We start from the raw sequence: 21,312 nt of genomic DNA, 5'->3' as shown, positions 1-21,312 counted from the left end.
TCCCTGAGCAGGACACTGAACCCCCCCTAACAGTGTCACCTCATGCGGTCATCAGAGCCATCTGAGCAGCCAGCAGCTGGTTGAAGCTGTAAAAGCTACCCTCCCCCCCTCCACGGGACCAGAAAATACTCCCACTTAACTTTCCTTTACCGTACGAGAACATTTGATTACATTTGTTCACTTTAGCTTCAGTAAGTGATTGATAGTTATGAAACCAAATGGACCGTTACGAGTCTTTAACTCAGAGTGTCCATTTGGTTACATTTGTACACTCTCACAGTTAAATTAACACTGAGGAATTTACAGTGTGTACAGTATGTTCCCAGCAGCATCCGTCAGTGAGGCAGTTTTTCGAGGCAGTTTTTCGGGCCAGTTTATCAACTGTAATCAACACTACATGGAATAAAGACCTCCTGGTGCATTGTACATAATTCAGTGTCTCGCTTAATCAAATGTACTCAAGAGTGCAGTGTACCGTCTTGGCTGTACAGTGTGTCGTGGTGACACTTCACTGACCTTTGCAGAGTCAACATGGGAGATGTGACTGTATTGTTGCTGTGAATAATGTGTGTCTGAGGTCTTATCAGGGCTCAGTGGACTGCAGGTCTCAGCACTATCGGCTTTATATCTGCAGTACAGGGACTTGGTTTTATTGTTCCCGTCGTTTCACTGAACTGTGGACTGAAACTTGTTCATCACTGGGAAGACAAATTTAAATTCGGGAACAACTGAAATCGGGAACAACTGTTACGACTTCGACTTCTGTGCTGAAGTCAGTTTGCAGACATTCTGTTTGCAAAAATGTTCATGCTAATTTGACATTTTCATGGTTTCAGTGAGCTGTTCAGCTGTAATTAACACAAACAACAAACATCTAAAGAGATGGTGTTAACATAAGGATAACTACTCTCAATAGGACAATAAATTCAACAGAAACTAAATATACGGTTAGTGTAGAATAATAAAGTATTGTAAAAGAACAATAATTTAAAATAACAGAAAAGTTAGGTAATCAAATCACATTTCTGTAACCACATTAACCCTATAGCGTCCCTAATTTGGATAGACTAAAAGCACTTCATTCCTAAATTCAATCCTGAAAGGTTCAGATGATGGGTGAGACCTCAAGAACTTGGCCGTATGGATGTAACATTTCCACAGTCAAATTAATGTTGACATTCCACTGAAGTTTCTGGTTTTTGTTTTCATCCTATAATATTACATCCTTGGATTCCAGCTTAACTGAATTATTGGTTTGAGTGTCAAAATAGTCCTCACATTTCAGCCAGAATCCTGATGTGTACATGTGTTTTATTAATAAAATAGACAATATTCGATAATACATTTTGATATCCACAAATCTAATGTGTCAAATTTGTTGGTGGGATAAATAGTCCATTTGTGACTTTTAATATTTATTCCTTTAACAAATAAGGTGCCAGTTCTTGTACTGTCTCTCGGAGTGGCATTATATCAGCTGAAAGATTCCACTATGAATCCCATTTATTACAATTTGATATTCTTTGTTAAGGGACAGGAAATCTAGATTCTAGATCTGACACATTCTTCATAGCTGACAAGTTGAGCATCATCATGTAAGTAAAAACAAAACAACAATGCTATTCCTGTTACTCCAGTGCTGCAAATATAGTGATGTCTCATTCTGTAGAGAAATAAATTGTGGATAAAGCATAATTCTGCTGCCATAAGAAACTGAACTATTTGTGCAAAAACATTCTGCAGAATGAAGTACGAAAAGGATTCTGGAGCTCTGAATTTTAATTTTATAAATTTTTTAAGGTATGGAAATTTGTGTTTTTTTAAACACAAATCTTCTCTTCTGGGACAAAACATTCTCAGATGGGGGTCCGTGGCCAAATACATATCATTTTGGGGGTCCTTGACATGAAAAGGTTTGAGAACTACTGATTTAGAAGACATTTGTAGAATCGGCCTCAGGTCTTAATGGGTTAAAGGTTCTGTAATGTGTGTTTGCTGTGGGGTTGAGGGAGTTGTACCATTAACCTGCCGTGTACCGAGTCTCCACCCTGCTCTCTCTCTCTGTTTGAACAAGGCTTAAATAAGCCGTTTTCAGTGAGTCAGCTCAGAGAACAGGCCGACATAAAAATAGACTTTGGCCCGGCCCTCACCTAGTGACGGAATGATCTGAGGGTGAGCGAGAGAGAGACTATTGTTGCTAGGTGGGTGATTCAGGCTCACAGCGGTTTCATAATGCTGACTGTAGAGAGGTCACTACTACATTCCTGTCAGATTAACTTCAAACTGTGCTTGGTGTTTCAACTGGATGATAATTTGATCGGGGAAAAACATTTACCTAAATTTAAAACTCCACTAGAAATGTACTCCCGTTCTGTCAATTTGATGTACTGGAGGCTATGTCAATATGAACTGTTGTGTTGTAATTATGTGAAGCTAGAGAGCAACCGAGTCAAATTCATTGTGTAAATGCACTTGGTAAGAACTGATTCAGATTATAGAAAACCTGTTTCTCTTCTACAACCCAGTGTTAACAGAGCAAATGTTATTCATTTTATAAACAACATGATGCTGAATGACAAATGACGGCACAGTTAAACTTTTATACTCAATTTTAATTTACAATGCACGTTTCCCCAATATACTCTTATAAAAAAAAGCAAGTCACAGCTAAAAGAGAGAAATGCTGCCCAGCAACATTCATACCAAAGCAAAAATATGCCCTAAATCCATGGAAGTTGCTATTGCAATGTAATTTTATGGATAAAATTTGATTTTGGCTTAATGTCAAATTGTGTGCATTTGTTTTCTCTGACAAAGATGCTGCAAACCTGCATATTGTTTGACAAAATGCTTTCAATGTGTCATATTGTACAATTTCCGATCTTTAGAGTATAACATTCCAACAGTGTACCCCACATGCAAACTTTCTAACATGCTGCTTCTTCACTGAAGTAGTAGAAAAGAAAATTAAGGATAGAAAAACCTAGTGGAAAAAGTGTGCTGGAAAGCTGTCAAGACTGCCAGGCAAGTCTGTTAGAAAAGGTCCAAAGTACACCACTCCAAACAAAGACTGACTCTAGATAGAACACAAAAACAAAATGGATCCATGAATTCCATAAGCTAATGTGTGAATAAATAGGCTACCTGAAAGCAGTGATCACTATTAGGCAAAGGTTTCTAATGCTATTTGTTGCACTTCCTTAAATCACCAAAAAAGAAAGGAAAGCACCTCCCTAATGTCCTACATCCAAAATTCACGTTTAAAGCTATGTTCAGACTGGCAGCTCAAATCCCATTTTTGGCCTGTCCGGATTGTAGTCAAGTCTGAACACTCACACAGAAAAAAAACACATGGAAGTTGATTTATGTGTATCAGATTTTAACCACATTCCTAGGTGGTTTGAAATGTGATTAAAATCAAATTAGATTTCTAAAGATGTGTTTCAGCCTGGACACTTGAGCCTTATTTATACTTTGTAGTATGATGGTGTCGAAACCGAAAATAGCAGATCTACAAGGTCAATTGTGAGCTTGGATACATTTTTTTGCGAGTGGTGCCGTCGTACGACAGAGCACACCTATGTTGTTACCACAGCAACCAATGCAGAAAGGTCGACAATGTCTGAATACACAAATGTGATGTGACAGTCAGTCAGTCATAAAGATCAGATTTGCCTGCAGTCTGAACAAAGCCTTAGTTAATTGGAATGAAAACCCATTTAAGTCTAGAGTCACTCCTCAGTCTGAACAGACACAAACATCATCCCGGTGGGATTTGAACCCTCCTACACAGACGATCCAAACAGCACCACACCTCGCCCTAGCGAGGCTGCAGGTAATCGCCAAGCCTACAAACACCACCGCACAGGTAAACACAAGAACACACAGCCAGTCACGTCTCAGCCCGTCTATTCACCATGGTACGGGGGTGGCGGTGCTCGGTTAATTAGCACCGTGGCTAACGAGACAGAAGCAGCTTAGACAATGATACCATAATGGGCCTCCGACCACGTGGAATAGACAAGGTGGGATGAGGATGAGAGAAGACACACAGAAATGTACATTTTACACCTTAGCCCCTAAATCCAAGACTCTTAATCCAGAGCGCCTCAGTGATGAGTGATTGTATAATATAATGGGGAGGGGGACTGGTGTGTTGCTGAAATGCACACTTTTGATAGGCTACGTGCGTGCGTGCAGAGAACAGGATTAACCACATAAACCCTAGCGTCCCTATTCTGGGGCGAGCATTCAACAAAAATAGTCAACAACATAGCGTTGTAGATCGGCTATTTTCGGCAAAGAGATTTGGTGTTGAGGGGGGAAAAAAACTAGTGAAGAGCCCTGCGGTGTGTACATATGGTCTAAATGGCTATGGCTGTGTCATTTTAGTAATGAACACGGGGTCAACCTTGACAGCATGACCAGAAAGTGGGTATGCATTTTAACTGGTCCAGCTACATGTTTGGTTAGCAAACGTCTAGCAAGAAAAGCCTCTGGTAGACAGAAAGATACATGGACAGCAGTGGCACAGTGGGTTAGCATGACTGTCTCCGTCTGTCTGTCTCCTGGGTTTTTGGCTGAATCAGAGGATTAACGTGGAGCGAGGATGTGGTTTTGATGCCACCACGAAACGTTCTACTTGTAATACCTGCCGAGTGCTGAGATTAGCCTGTGGTGTCTGCCTCTGGGGCCCTCCTAAACCACACACACCTTATCCACAAACACAAACATCTGTCTGGGTCTAGGATGCAGGCATGGAGAGTGTGCGTGTGTGTGTGAGGTGAGATAAATACAGCACAGACGTCTCTGCTTCACACCCACCGTCCGCCCTTTTACATAAGAGCTTAGAGAGAATGATTCATTCCGCTCAGTTAAGACATACAACATACATGAACAGATTGTATACATCAAAATGTGGAAAACAATCCCTACGTTACCCATAATGTGTTAAAAAACATCTAAAAATGTAGTGAACATACTTAGTCTTAAAGTGATAAAACTATTTTTATCAAAGCTTTTTGGTGCAAAGACAAGACACCTGTAAAATGAACTAACAATAATTAGAAAAGTCATTCAAATACACATCTCACCAGTTATAATTATAGAATTTTACATCTCTGGTTCCACTGGAACATTTCTGGGATGCCATAATTTATTGATGAACCTTCAGGATGGGTCAGATTGAACCAAACATCTGTGATGTTAAAGATACATCCACTCTCTCCTGTAACATCTAAACCAGCTTTAATATATATACACATGAACTGAATGGAACACAGTGCCTTTTCATTTGAATTACCAACGGCTTGCTTTTGGACTGGACAAACATCTATTTTAAAAGAGATGGTGAAGATGGTTGGGTCCATTACTAGGTTAATATTCGGAATCATTTATGTGAAAATGTGAACACACAAAAATAGTAAAAAGAAAAGAAATAACGATTTTGAGGGTAGAAGGAGTACTTCTCCAAAAATATGATAGTGAGGTCAGCCACCCAACAACAACAACAACAAACAGCAAAGCAAACATAAGTACAACCTTATTATAATTAAGGTTTTTGATGAATGATAACTTCTTTGTTGGTCATTGTTGTTGCTGTTGTTGACCGTATCAGAAACTGCTGCTGTTGTTACAATTGTTGTTGTAGACTTTGTCCTCATCATTGGCCATTACTGTTATTGTTGTTGGAGGATGCGGGGCTGGTGCCCTCGTTGATCCCACCCCCAGATGGCTGGGGGGCGTGTTCAGCCAGGTTGTGGGCGTGTTCCAGGAAGAGGTCTTTGAGCACACTCAGTTCCTTGCTGAGGAGTTTGATTTTGGCCTCCAGTCGTTCGTTCTCCTCCTTGAGCTCGTTGACTCTCGCCTGAGTGTCCTGAGCTTTCTGTTTAGACCTCATGCGACTTTTCTTCACTGCCAGGTTATTTCTCTCCCTGCGCTGACGGTACTCGTCACTGTCCTTCTCTGCATGGGGCTTCTTCATCTTGCTGGGAGGTACTGCCTTCCCTCCTCCTCCTCAGTTAGCCAACGGTGGTGGGTTAACCGGCACCAGCTGGGGCACCTGCCAGAGGAGATCAAAGAGGATAAGGAATGATGTATGGTTATAACTATATTAAGATCGGGTCCACACACTCACACATGTATTCTTCTCATGGGGGTAACAAATAAAAAAACTGTTAACATTCCACAGAAATTATATTCGAATATTGGTCTTAAGAATGTGCCGAATATCGAATATATATATATTTTTTATTTCTTTCCCCATAGAAAATTACTTGTTATTGCAAAAACAGGTTACCATTATATCCACAAGAGCGTTTTTTGTTAACAACGTTGCCTGCCGACGTGCTCTGATCTTACAGATGTACCGTGTACAGTAAACTGCCGTAACGTGAGCCGCCGGCGGCAAACCCTGATAAAGAGAGCCCCCGTTCACCGGCTCACGTTAGCGCAGTTATTTTCTTTTCTGGCCAAAAGGTGTATTTTAGACGTGAGGGGCTCAGGGTGTTCCCACTAAGTAGAGTAAGCTTTCAACTCCATAAAACCCTCTTTGTATTGGTGAGTAGCGAAAGTGTATTTATTTATTTTTACTAAAGACGAGAGGCTGCGCAGCCTGCTCTACCGCGGGTGTGAGGGGAAAGGATCGACAGTCCCATAGCGTTAAGGAGAACTCCTAACGCTATGGACCAGAGCTACGGTAAATGACTAGAATCCGAAAAAATCGCCACATAGAACATTTCAGTTGATCGGGTTTAGCAATAATAATACATTTTATTTATAATGCACTTTACATTCGTGAAAATCTCAAAGTGCTACAATAGGCAGTTGCATAAAAAAGAAACATCACATCATTAAAAACATCAACTGAAACAAGACATTTAAAACATGAGGGCATAAAGCCTAGAGGTAAGACCAGTGTAGCTAGTAGAGATGCGCGGATCGCGGTTTTAGCCGCGGTTGCCGCAGTTCGGGTGGATTTGGGTCAATCAAATATAATTATCAATTAATATTGGATAAACCGCGGGTGAAATAATGTGGGAATTAAATTAATGATATCTATAGGCCTATTATAGCATTTAAAAAGCACAAAATCTCGCCGTGCGTGCGTTTGTAGTATTTTAATATTATTTCATTTTACATCAGGCACAAATTAGCCGCCTACTGCACGTTGCCAACAACAGTGTACGTCATGCAGCCGGTGTTGCCAGATCTTGCGAGAGAAATAAGCAGCCAGGTCCATCAAAACGAGCCCCAAACAAGCCCAAAATTCTGAAAAGAGTCGCTTATTAAAGGCAGACATGGCAACAAAGTGAAAGCGTGAATGAAGCTCCATCTTGTTGTTACCATAGATATGGATTGTATACAGTCACTACATCGCGACAGACAGTGGTGAGTAACATTGTTAATAAGAAAACTAAAAATAATAATAATTTGATGCGCTTGGTGCGGATCTAGATATAGGACGGTATAATTAATGCGGTTGGATGGCGGGTGGATAATGAACATGTATATGCGGATTTGGGTGACGAAAAAGCCCATCCGCGCATGACTAGTAGCTAGCAATGACTTTGTCTGGTGTGTAGTTGTTGACTTCCCCAGACTCCCCGGTTTGTTTATTAGCTTGCAAAAGTGCATGTATCCTTGCCACTGACTAGGCTATCATTGTTGTAGCCAGTGTTGCCAACTCTCGTGAGAGAAATAAGCAAACCCACCTCCAAAAACAAGCCTAATCTTGCGAGAAAAATAAGCCGACATGGCAACACTAAGTGACTGACTGCAAGCGTTCAGCTACCATTTGAGCGCCCTCTATTCTAATATGAATTAAGACACCCTAGTAACAACTGACCTATCGCCAAGTCCCTCCCTTCAAATGCAGACTAACCAATCAACAACCATTGGCCCGGCTTGGACATTGGTCCCTAAAGTTTCAACTCCATAGAGCTACACAGAGTTGATACGGTTGTTTAGAGATTTTACACTGATTTTAGAATCAGAAATCCTTTTAAATAAACATACCTGGTAATGCTTATTTTTATTCATGGGGTTTTGTGAAGGAAATGATCAAAAGATGTGCATATTGTAACACTGAAGGGCAATGGGGTGTTTTCTTTATGCTGTTTACCGAACAAAAAACAAATACATAAGAATGTCTCCTGTGGATCAAGCTCTGTGGCTTGCCCAAATTTGGAGTCATACGTAATAGTCTAGATAACCGTTTCCCAAACAGTGGGTCACGACCCATGTTTGGGTCACGGACACATTTCTATGGGTTGTGAGTAAATATCCCCCTTTTTTTCCCGTTTCCTACATAAAAAAAACTTGAAGATTTTGCATAAATACATTTGAAAAAACATTAAGAAGTAGTGAAAATAGCAGATCCACAAGCTCGCAACGCGTCGCACCGCACTGCGAGCTTCTGAATCTGCTATTTTCACTAGTTTGCATCCCGGGTAAACGTCTTATTTCTCTTTTGGGTCTTCAGCTAAAAAGTTTGGGAACCACTGCTCTAGATATCTCATGGACAGATGACTGACATGACAGGCTGGCCACATGAAGTCCGAGATCCACATTGGAACCACGCATTTCCCATCTGGATCCATATGATTTGATTTGTATTTATTTGTATTTTTACCAAAGCACCAATCACGCTTGTCTAACATAGCAATGGTGATTGTGGGGCCCTTAGTTAAACATGTTAGATTCATCGGATACACCCGTCCTTGGTTCTGGTCGGGCCCGGCGCCACGGGGGTGCCTGAGGGAGCCTGACCTGAGTGGGCCTGGCCTGAGGGGGCCTGACCTGGTTTTCTGAACATGAATAATGAGGTGCGTGAAAGGCTGTTGGTAATGGCCAACAAAACACTGACAAACCTGGTCCTTTCGGAGCTGAATAAAGCAGGCCTGGGCACAGATAAGATCCTCAGTCAATGCTATGATGGTGCAAGCGTAATGTCTGGGAAAAGAGAAAATTGAACGACATGTCCCATATGTGCATTGTTTCAACCATCAACTACACCTGGTGGTAATCCACTCCATGCCAGCTGAAAATGCACTACAAGCCTTTTTTGACGTGTGTGACATGCTCTACCGTTTCCTGAAAAAAACAACTGTGGCCATAGTGCACAAGGGAGAACGTCTGAAAAGGCTACTCGACCAAAGATGGACCGGTCACCTGGCTACCGTGTCAGTCATCGTTAAAAGCTATGACGCTATTGTACAGTTCTTTGCCCAGAATGACAGCAGCAGTGGCCTTGTGCCCACGGAACTGAAAATAGAGGCAGCCGGGCTCCTAAAAGCTATCAGTGAAAGCCACTTCATGTTCACTGCCGTGATGGTACACAGAATTCTCGCACTCCTTGACCCTCCTAACGAAGTGCTACAGGATAAAACAACAGACCTCTATACGGGAGTAAAGGTTGTGAAAAGTGCGTTGGCTTGCGTGGAGAACCTCTGGAGTGACTTGGAGTTCCGAGCCATTTGGGCACAGGCCACAGAGCGTGCCAAGGGCGCACAGGACGCACAGCAAGCAACAGATGCAGCAGCACCTCCACTACCAAAGAGAGTGCGTCAAGTCCCTGCACACCTGCAGCAGTATGTGGTGGAGACCACTGTAGGCCAAGAGCAGCAGGACAGAAGAAGTGAGGCGGAGCGGCTCTTCTTCAGCACACTAGACAGTGTTACTGGAGAGATTAAAACACGATTTAGTGAACGGAACACCCAGCCAGTGACCACTTTTTGGATGTGCAGAAGGTAAAACCACTGTTGGAGCTCACCAACACAGCTTTGGTGGAGTCTCAATTTGATGTAGCTCGAGAGTTTTTAAAATCTGAAATGGCCTCCTCCTCCTCTACCTCCACCACACCGACCACAGACAAATGGACCCCCGGTGCCATCCTACAGCGCTATTCTGGGCCTCTCGCCGCCATGCCAAGCGTGCTTACTGCACTGAAACATGGGATTACGTTTGGGGCATCTTCAGCGACGTGTGAGAACACATTCTCAACGTTAACCAACGTCTTCAGTCAGCACAGAAGAAGCATGCTTCACCCAAGAAAAGCCAACTTGATCCAATTGGCGTTTGAAGGGGACCTTACAAAACGATTTCGGAGCGCCGACTGGAAGGATTGCTTATTCAGGAAGTTCAACAATGATACGAGGAGGCTGCAACTCTACTGACTGGGTAAGTCGGAATTTAGCTGTGGTTTATTTTTGTCTCCGCCGGGCCGAAAGGCATGGCCGTCGGCCGAGACTATGTTTTGTTTCTGCTGGTTTTATTTGTCATGTCTGAGACAGATGCGTGGGCTATATTAGGCTATAGGCTTAATTCTTTGTTCCATTATTTTTTTGTATCATTGTGGCAATCAACAGAATGGTGAACTTGGTGAAGGCTTGGTCAACGAGCGAGATGGGAGAGAGAGCGAGAGAAAGAGAGAGAGAGCGAGAGTGCGTTGCTGCGTGACCCACAAGAGACAATAGTGATCTAAATGTTTTTGTTTTGCCTGGCTTTAGCCAAATGAACACAGGATTGTATAATGTTGATGAATGATTTATGTTAGTTTAGAAAATTGTGTCCTGCAGTTCAGACACACAGGTTTCTGATTGATTACTTTAGTTTGCAGATTGTACACTTTAAGTTAAATAAATGCTGCGCAAAGCGGGGCTGCGGGTGCAGTACAGACACTCAGGTTTTTGATTGATTGATTGAATTCTTAAATAAATGCTATTTAACGGAAGTAAGTGTTGTTATTTTATTTATTCAGCTATTGTGAATTGTTGTTAAATCAATCAACACATAGTATGGCATAACAGGATAATAACCTACTGTTCAGTTTTACTATATAAAAAATTAAATTTTTTATAATACTTTTTGATTAAAAAGAAATCTGTAAAATCAGGCAAAAATAAGAATTAAATAAGATAAGCCTAACCTACCCTAACCTTAAAACCGAAATAAAGTAACAAAAAACGCCCACAATACGGCCAATACGCGCGCGCGAGTCGGGGACACACGCACGCACGCGCAGCGTGTGTGCATGTGTCCCCGACATGTGCACCCTCATAATTTTCAAATGGACCCTTAGTCATTTCATCCTGGCGCCGGGCCTGGTTCTGGTTTTTGATTGATTGACTGATATTGTCCTTCTAATACGTGAGGAGACCGTGTTTTTACTTTTTTCATTTATTTTTAATATTTCTTTTGGAAAATAAAAAAGATCAATTAAATAAATGAAAAAAATAATCGAAAAAACACGGCCCCCTCACGTATTAGGAGGGCAGTATGAGTCACCAGAACCAAGGACGGGTGTTTTCGATGAATCTATTAATTCGTTAAAATGGAGTTTGAAGTTACAATGGGTTTGTATAGGTAGGGGGCATGTCTCATAAAATGCATATCAAATATCTAAATACTGAATCAAGCAACTTTAAAAACTGTCTGGGGGGCTCACAAAAGCCTGAGTAGACGATAAAATGACCCAATTGTTTTTTTAAAGTGAAATATCCCTTTAAAAGCAGTGAAAAGGTGTGTTTTTATTGGACTATGTCCATGGTTTCTAAATGAAGCAATTATCGCTATCAGCTGTAACCGACATCTTTTCATAGCGGTGCTACAGGATAGAGCTAAATCCTTTAAAGATCCAACGAGACAAAGCGAAATGCAGAGATAAAAACAAAAACAAGCATTGTGCGTTAACATTGAATGTATCATGCCCAGACAGGCTCTCCCCCTTGCGAAGGTAAAGTGACCCAAGGTTTGTTTTTCCCTTGAACAGTCAACTAAACTACAGTATGATAATTGTGTTTATGGCAAGCTTACATTTCATATCTCACACCATATGCACTCCTGTAACTAGAGGTGCAACAGTTGAACTAATCGATTTAAACAATTATAAAATAGAATCAAAAATGTTTTATATTGCTGGTTTAAGTTACAGAAATGCATATGGTGTGTGATATGAAATCAAAACGTATTTAAACACAACCATAATCTTCCCTACTATATTCAAGAGCTTCTGGAAAAAACGAAATATGTAAATGATAGAATAATCGCCAAGAAAATAATCAGTAGTTCCAAGGGTGAGTGAGACCAATTGCATCCCAGTTGTCCTTCTGATGGATTTGGATTGACTGTCAATATTCGATCATTCATAAAAATCGCTCTGAAAGTGATCCAAACGATATCATTACTATATATATCGTATCGTCGTTGTCATTATAATTGTGGTGGGAACTACATATTTATAGTTGTCATTATAGTTACCATGCTTGTTGTTAACTCATTCACTGCTTTTTTTTCCAAAGGCCCAGACTGCCAAGGGCGACTTTGACGACTTTTTTAGTGGTTTTATAAAAGATTGCGCTGTTCTCTATCACCTGAGTGATCACTTTCACTTTGTACTCACAAGGATTTTCCCCCCTGAATTTCACGAGACATGTTATTTTCAACGTGCTGCTGCAAGAGAAGGGGCCGTCGCGGTTGGAATGTTTGTTCTCTGGGCGACGCACACTGCTACCGGGTGTGTTTGCAAACGGCCGGAAGAGCGATAATAATGGATCAAAATGTTCTGTGGCCAGTTGAAAAGGTAAAGTTGAGTGAATGAGAAAAGGGGAGAAGAGAGACAGGGGAGGGTGTAAGCCGTGAGGTTATGATCCCATAGCATGGGAGGACGGCCCATCTCCCCATTGGCTTAAAGGACAGCCAATCTCCCCATTGGCTTAAAGGACAGACAATGATGAAAAGGTCACCTAAAGGTGTTTAGAAAGTGTTTAGTAGTTGATCAGTCTCTTAACACATTGAGTGCCAATCGTGTAGATCTACGCGAACATATTTAAAGCCGCCACGTGCCAATCGTGTAGATCTACGCCAGGGGTGTCAAACTCATTTTGGGGTTGGGGCCAGATTGGTCAAATGGTGACTTGAGGTGGGCCGGAACCAGTTGCGGACGCACATGCTCGCTCACACGCACTCAGACACGGCTACTAACTATGCATATCACTTTTTTTTAAAAATGTATTAAGAAGAATAGCTACTTTAATTATTGACAATAAAAACAAACAATGCAATTTATAATAATAATAATAATAATAATAATAATAATGATAATAATAAACAATTTTAAGTAGAGTAATTCAATTTGAAGTTAAACAATACCTGGTAATGTGTGTGGGTGGTTAAATAATTAGATTTATAGAACAACAGTGGTGTAAAGTAACTAATTACATTTACTCAAGTACTGTACCTAAAGATTTGAAAGATTTGACGTATTTTTACTTTACTAGAGTATTTCCAATTTCCAGTACTTTTACTTCTACTCCACTACATCTCAGTCACTGCTGTGACATAACAGTATATCCAGGCCTGGAATTTCGTCATTTTAGGGGCAAGGCCACTTGGCCTTTGGTGTTGTCATTTTTTGGAGGGCACAAAGGCCAAATGCCAGGGCAGGAAGGCCATCAAAAAAAAATTAAGTCCAAAAATGTTTTTTTAAAGGTAGGGTAAGTGATTTGCGTTGGTTAAAATAATTGTTAAATAGCTCTATATTCTGGTAGTACTCATTGATATAGAGTGTTTGTTCAGTATTAGGAGTCTCCTTGTCTCTCCACCTCTTTATTAAACAGTAAATGCATTTTCGTTTCAGTTTCATTTCCAATTTTATCCAACCAGGACAGAGAACTCAATCAGGATACAGATTAAACAAGTGAAATTGGAAGTGATGACACTGAGAAATTAGCATGCAAAATTGGAACTGGAACACTATACAAATTAAGCTTAAAAATGGGTACTTTCTCCTGATTGGCTGAGATTTTGACACCTACCGAAAAATGTATTTTCTGTTTATTAAAGAGCTGGAGAGACAGGGAGACTCCTGTTACTGAACAAACACTCTATAGCAATGATTACTATCAGAATATAGTGCTTTAACCTTTTAACAAAATATTTTTTGTTTTAACCAAAAAATATCACTTACCCTACCTTTAAGTCCACGGAAATAATGAATTTAACTTGAAGGTTAAGGATGATTGTATTTTAATATATTATAAGAATAGTATAACTATCTGTGAAATATAACCCATTTATTTCACAAAATAATGTGTTGGCAAATGACCAATATTTAGTTATATAGGTCTCAATATGTCACATTCAGCCCTGGACTTCACTGACTGAAGTAGGGGTCACATTAATCACATTAGATTCACAGATTAGAGATTTTATTTATTTTCCCCACAATTTATTTTAATTCAAATGAAATGTGATTGAACTTGCACTAATAATGACTTTAGTTGATTTTTCACTCTTTAAAATATAGTATTTCTTAATTATTAATAATTACAGCTTGTTTTTAAATAATAATAAAAAAGGAACATACAAGATTTCCACCCGACAGCGATAATATATAGCCAATATATGGTTCTGTATCAGTATATGAGTCAGTTTTTGCAGATTTCATTCTAATTGGCTACTATGCCTGCATATGAATTTCATGGGCCTGAGTAGGTCACCCTGGCTTGGCGGAGATATGCCCTGTTGCGCACACTCCAAACAGCAGTCCAACAGCAGAGCAGGTGAAAGCAATTCACTTAAACGAGGGCTGTGTTGCGCACCAAAAAACGGACTAAAACTGTCACATTCTAGCTGCTGAAATAAACTTCCCATTTAGATCATTGTTGACAAACGAACAGAACATGGATGTGGAAAGCATCTTGAATCACAGCAGGCGAGCAGCGTCAGGTTAGGCGAGCAGAGCAGTGGCGTCTTATCTTCTCAGCAGTGGCGTGATATCTCTGTGTCTCCTCAGCTTTCAGGTGAATGAAATGGTGTTGCCTGAGACTCTATTTATGCTATGTTTGACAACGTAAGAGAGGCCATGGTCATGGTCCTCTCTATGCTAATGACCGTGGCCGTGGCTTGACCTTGGCCATTGTTCTCCCAGAACAAGTTTGTCCAGTATTCAGACCAGGCAACCTAAGAAGCTGCTGCTGGGCACTGCCGTTTTTTTCTGCCTTTTTTTTTCTCTCTCGTTTTTTTTCCATTAGAGGTAGTATTAAATGGCGTTTTCTCAAATCACCTCGCGGGCCAGATTTGACGACGAAACACCAGTTTGATATCACCAAAAGTGCACTTTCGGAATTTTTTGATCCATTTCCGGTTCCGGTTTGACCACCGGAAACAGAATTATTTGGGATCCGGTTTTGCCGATCCCGTCGGCCCTCGTTCTAATGACGAAACTGAAACTCCATTTTCTCCTTGTAGTTTTTTCTCCTCGCATATCACTGTTTAACGTAAACCGTTCTAACTACAACAATGGAGCTCCGTTTGACACATGTTTTTTTCTGGTAGACGCAGGGAGATCTGGGCGATGTTTACAAACAGTGCAGAGCTCAATCTTAAGGATTTTAACAAGGTCTATGGCGACGTGAAAAAAACAAAAAAACAATAAAACGTTGGCACTGGTGAGTACATTATGAGATTAACCTCTGGCATGGAATGTGTTAAGAGACCAGGTCTTCAACCTGGTAAAAATTATTAATTAAATCCTGCACACTGCTATTGCTCAATCATCTTTTATTTAAATTGACAGACGTTTTGGTCTTACAACACTCTTGAGGAACTGGACCTTCATCAAGAGTGTCTTACAACACTCTTGATGAGGGTCAGCAGCTTCTTTTATTTAAATTGACAGACGTTTTGGTCTTACGACACTCTTGATGAACTGGACCTTCATCAAGAGTGTCTTACAACACTCTTGATGAAGGTCCAGTGGGACCAAAACGTTAAATAAGAGGCTGCTGAGCAAGAGCAGTGTGCAGGATTGTTTGTTCATGAAAATATTTGTTTCATGTTTGCTTAAAAATAAGACAAAACACCCAGAAACAAGATCGTGAGCACTATTATTCTGTCGCAAGAAATGTGCGGTAAAAACTAAAACGACAATCATATTCTACAACAGGTCTATTCTGCAGCCAGTACATTTAATCATGTTTAAGTAAGGATGGGCGATAGAACGATCTTGATGGTGGATCACGACCAAATTTACGTCTAACGATGATAAACTTTGGACATTAATACTCAAGGATAGATCTAAAAGCCCATCACAACAGAAATAAATGCAACACCCAGTCAGACTGCATTTTTTTGTCTTGCTCGTCAAAGTACATGCCCACTCCTACTGCTGTGTTTACTTTGAAGTGAAGAAACAGAGTGAAACTGAAGGGAAAGAAATGAGGGTGAAAGTGCATTTGCATTATTCTCCAACGGTGAGGAAATTATTGACACAAAAGGTTACTCGACGTCCACTATGCAGAAGTGGATGGATATCTCAAATGTGATGCAGCACTGTAAGAGTGGTGCCAACCAAGACAGTTATTTCCATCACAGGTACCATGCTAGAGACCACACCGAGTATGAAAATGCGGGCCCAAGTTCCGGCCACAGATTTTATCCAATGTGTGCCAGAGTACAGTAACACAACAACAATCAATCGCATTGTCTTTTTCAGCTATTTGATTTGACCATGGACACGCAACGTCGGAATAAGCCAATGGTTGTATTACTTGTCACAACTCTGTGATCACGGGAATTGTAGGATTAAGACCAGGAGAATTGGAGCGTCAGACAGATGCAGTGAAATGTTGAACTTGATTCATCATCCACAAAACTGGCTAGTACTTTGACAATATTACCCGCCGGTTACTTTTTACCTGTGGGTGTTAATTTGGAGCCTTGGTGATGATAACACAAATCAAACTGTATTAATTCCTTAAATTCAGCAAGGAAAACTAAATGTTAATCATTTTAAGTAGAAATATGCAAAAATGTCTCCAGAGATGAGAAGACCATAATCTGTAATGGAAACTAATGTAATAATAATAATAATACTACATAGTCACCTCACCTGCTGTAGGCCTCCGATCACTGTAGGGTGGAGAGACGACGAGGCAGCAGTTACGATGACGGCAGTGGCACCAGTGGGCGGGGCTCCGGCTGCGTGGATGACGTGGTTCTGGATGACACTCACACCGTTGTGATCCGATTGGTTGGTGTGTTTAGGTTGCTGCGGCGACGGCCTGCTCATTTGGATCCAATCTGAACTGTGACTGACCGACCAACCGCATGGAACTGGGGTGGGTGGGCTGCTTGGGTGAAGCTATCCAAGCTGATGGTGGTGAAGGCTGGCGGTTTATTTCGTGGGAGATCCTCCTGATTGACAGATCTCCCGTAGGGACAACAGATTCTGGAATCTGGTGAGGTGAGAAACAGCATTTTAATACTGTGTAGAATAATAAATAATTCAATTAGCATAAAAAAAGCAGAGTTTATACTTTATATAAAAAAAAAGGTACAAAAAAATGTATAATACAAAATGCTAAAATATTGGATTGTGTTTGGAATGGTTTTATATTTAAAACGTGAGTGGGGGAATCTTAACAGAATGTATCATCTCTAACATGCAGCTTGATTTCCAGGACTGAGATTTGCCCCAGCAAATAGTTTCCTTCATGCATCATGCATGCATCCTCTTTCAGTATTGATACTAGAATCATGTCAATGTTGGCGTTGATATATAAAAAATTACAAGAAGAAGAACGCTCGCCCCAAAAACACGCTCGCCTCGGGTCAAATCCGGCGACCTCTGAAGTAACAGTCGCCACCCCACCAGGTACATAATCTCAGCAAAACTATGCCTAAACCGAACCTTATTCCCAAACATAATCTCAGCAAAACTATGCCTAAACCGCCTAAACCGAACCTTATTCCCAAACATAACCTCAGTAAAACTATGCCTAAACCGAACCTTATTCCCAAACATAACCTCAGTAAAACTATGCCTAAAGCAAACCTTATTCCTAATCTTAACTTCAGTAAAACTATGCCTAACCCTAACCTTATTCCTAACCTTAACCACAGTAAAACAAATACAAGAGTACAAGAACCTCTCGGGGTGGTCCACGAAAAAAATGGGGAGTGTGTTTTGGGGCGGGCCTTCCGGTTACCGTCATGCCTATATATGGGCATACATATACCGGGTTTGTTTATGGTTATGTCTGAGCCCTGGTTACGTGGCCGTGGTCCATCCTATATAAGGGCCTATCGGGTTTGTTTATGGTCATGTTTGAGTCATAGTGATGTGGCCGTGGTCCGCCCGCCCTGCAATTAGCCAATTTTAATATAGGATGCATCTTGATTTCAGATTAATCAAAATACAGTCATCAATAGAATAATCCCTAAGAATAATCAATAGTTGCAATCCTCCCTACATTGTTGTACCAATATTTACTGTAGCCTATATTGCAAAAATAGCAGTTCTACAAGGTCACAACGCGTCACAACAGATCTGCTATTTTCAGCCAAGAGATTTGGTGTAGAGGGAAATACTAGCAGACCTAGTATAGAGCCATGGGGAACTCCAGTCAATAAGTGGTGTAAATCAATTACACACAGCTGATGATAGCAATGGGTAGAAAAACTATTAAACATAATACTCCTCCTAACTAATAATAACAATGTCTAAATATGCTAGTGCCTGTTTAAAAAAAGAAGAAAGACAAATCTATATATCTATTCAGATTTATTGTTTTAAGATGATGCTGTGAACTAGCCATGCACTTGGTTTTCCCCACTTCCTCCTAAATATGTCACACACAGTCAGGAATATCACGTTAAGCAGCTAACACACTATATTATCCTCCTTGCAAGCATGATGATGTAAACCAGTTCCAGTTGTAACTCTGAGGGTGTCCTCCGAGTTACATTAATTATTAATTAATATTCTAGAGATTGCCAATTAGCTGCCTCGGCTCTGATTGGTCCTCACGTCACTATGTGTCGGATAAACGCACCAAGAAGCAGGCAAGCAGCTCCAGATAGATTGCCTGTGGATTGCATCATCACATACCTCCCTTTGTGTTTAGAGAGAGAGGGAGAGAGGGGGAGACCGTGTTGCCATGTCGGATTATTAGAAGCGACTTTCTGTTAAGTTGCTTGTAAATATTGGTGATTGCGGTTTTTTGGGCTTGTTTTTAAAGTGTCTAGTTGCTTATTTGGGCTTGCGTCCTAATGTTTTTTAAACCAGTGGTTCTCAAACATGTTAAAGTCAAGGACCCACAAATGAATATATATTTGTCTGCGCACCCCCATCTGAAAATATTATGCCATCTAAGATTTCTGTGGTTAAAATCTTTCTTTTTTTAATTTTGTAAAAGTTCATTTTTTTTAAAATAGCAGATCTACAAGCTCACAACGTAACGCGTTGGGAGCTTGTAGATCAGCTATTTTCAAATAGCCAATGTAGAAGTGCTTGCTTGTTTTCATAGACCTAGTTTCTTGCTTTCACACACAACCTGGCAACACTGGAGCGAGAGAGGGGGGTAAGAGGGGAACTCCGTAGTCATGCAGGGGTAAGCAGAACCACAGTTCTGGGTTGGGAGATTGAGGATTATCCATCATTGACAACACCATTCAATTCACATCAGAAGGTGGAGTTTGGGAAGAAAGCAACTTTATAAATGTGCTGTACGTTTGTTATCACTCACTCTGCGTTGTGTCATAACAACATGTAACGTTACACAATAAACAAGACACGCTTCAACGAGACACCGGGCGATAACGCACAGAACACAAAACAAACCGTCACGTCATTCTATCAAAGTGATGTATCCTCATTATGTAGGAGTAGTTTATCAGACTTGTTGTTATTTCCCCCGAGCAGTTGTTGTTTTAGACAGTTAGCCGTTAGAGTGCTAACAAGCTAACTCAGCTCTTCTTTCTCTTTGGCGACAGAGAATTGGGTTATTAAAATAAACACAACGACATACGGCTTACCTTCACAGAGCGACTGTTAAATTAGTCTTCCATCAAAGTTTTAGAAAGTTTAATCTCCTTTTCGGTGGAGTTAGTTGAAGAAGCGCTGATGTTTTTGTTTAGAGACAGGCTAGAGAGAGAGAGAGAGGTGTGCTGGGCTGTGGTGTTGCACAATATCTGTTACCATGTAAGGACAATGATTCGGCGTCAGCCACTCAGAGCGGGCCTCGACTACTATCAGCCAATCAGAGACAAGAGCCGAGAAGAGTGATGCAATCCCCTGTGTGACTGACAGTTCGCAGGGCCAGTGGGAAGGTGACGTTTTTGGGAGCTGGGCTGTTTATGTAATATGGAAATATATGTCATGAGTTCACAGTGAGTGACTACATCACCTATTGGTTCTCAAAGTGGGGTCTGTGGACCCCCAGGGGTCCTTAGTTGGAGGGTGGGGGGTACCAGGGGGTCCCCCATCACAATCATTTTAACCACTTTATCCATTACATTGGCTATTCAAAAATAGCAGATCTACAAGCCCGCACTGTGAGCTTATGCATCTGCTATTTTTGAAATTTGTTGAAAAATATTACAAATATTCGGAAACTTTTAAAAATTAGACTTTAAAAAATATATATATATAAATCTTCTCTTCTGGGGGTCCCTGGCACAAAACATTTTCAGATGGGGGTCCGTGGCCAAATTTAAATCAATTTGGGGGTCCTTGACATGAAAATGTTTGAGAATCAATGACCTAATAGACATGATAAAATAAAATAAAGGAATATGGTTCCATCCATCAATGAAACAAAATACAGGCTGTGTGTGTGTGTGTGTGTGTGTGTGTGTGTGTGTGTGTGTGTGTGTGTGTGTGTGTGTGTGTGTGTGTGTGTGTGTGTGTGTGTGTGTGTGTGTGTGTGTGTGTGTGTGTGTGTGTGTGTGTGTGTGTGTGTGTGCGTGCGTGCGTGCGTGCGTGCGTGCGTGCGTGCGCGTGCGTGCATGTAAAGGGAAAATGTTATTGCTGCTAATAGTTCATGGAGTCGTTATTGCTGAAGGAATCAATATTTATTATTTATGATTGAACAGCTTGTGCGTTGTACATCAAATATGTGGTATTCAACATAACATAATGTTATTTCTGGCTAGTAAAAGTTCTGATAGTATAAGCATTGATATACAACCTTGTGATTATGAAACAAACCTGCATAATTGTGTTTTATTTAATTTAAACACTTAACGTTACACTGAATGACATTTTAGGGTGCATTCTTGACAATTCAAATATAAGCATTGGCTTTATTTTCAAGAATAAATAATATTAGGGCATAGCTGATACTCCAATGACCATAAAAGAAAACCTATAATTATAATTGCTGTTTTTTATACCTTGTAAACTATATGTCTTTGACCCATATACATAATATACACACATAATAAGGCCTCTATTGGGAAAACATAATGCAAACTCAGAGAATAGCAGAACATCATAACACTATTTGGTGCAATCTAACTAATTGGTTC

At 40.6% G+C, this 21,312-nt stretch overlaps 1 protein-coding gene across 1 annotated transcript; it reads right to left on the bottom strand.

Annotated features, from left to right (window-relative positions):
- Window positions 1-2,595: 2,595 nt before the first annotated feature.
- Window positions 2,596-19,958, bottom strand: cebpg (CCAAT enhancer binding protein gamma). Its single transcript, XM_080433390.1, is given in 5 exon segments — window positions 2,596-6,016; window positions 6,020-6,061; window positions 9,583-9,666; window positions 16,892-17,237; window positions 19,819-19,958. Coding segments are annotated over 4 exon segments (660 nt in total). The 5' UTR covers window positions 17,072-17,237; window positions 19,819-19,958; the 3' UTR covers window positions 2,596-5,662.
- Between the last annotated feature and the right edge of the window lie 1,354 nt (window positions 19,959-21,312).

Source organism: Gymnoscopelus braueri, assembly GCF_963280865.1.
Source record: "Gymnoscopelus braueri genome assembly, chromosome: 1".
NCBI lineage: Eukaryota > Metazoa > Chordata > Actinopteri > Myctophiformes > Myctophidae > Gymnoscopelus > Gymnoscopelus braueri.
Note: the sequence above shows the minus strand (reverse complement) of the source record. Positions and strands in the feature narration are given on the sequence as shown.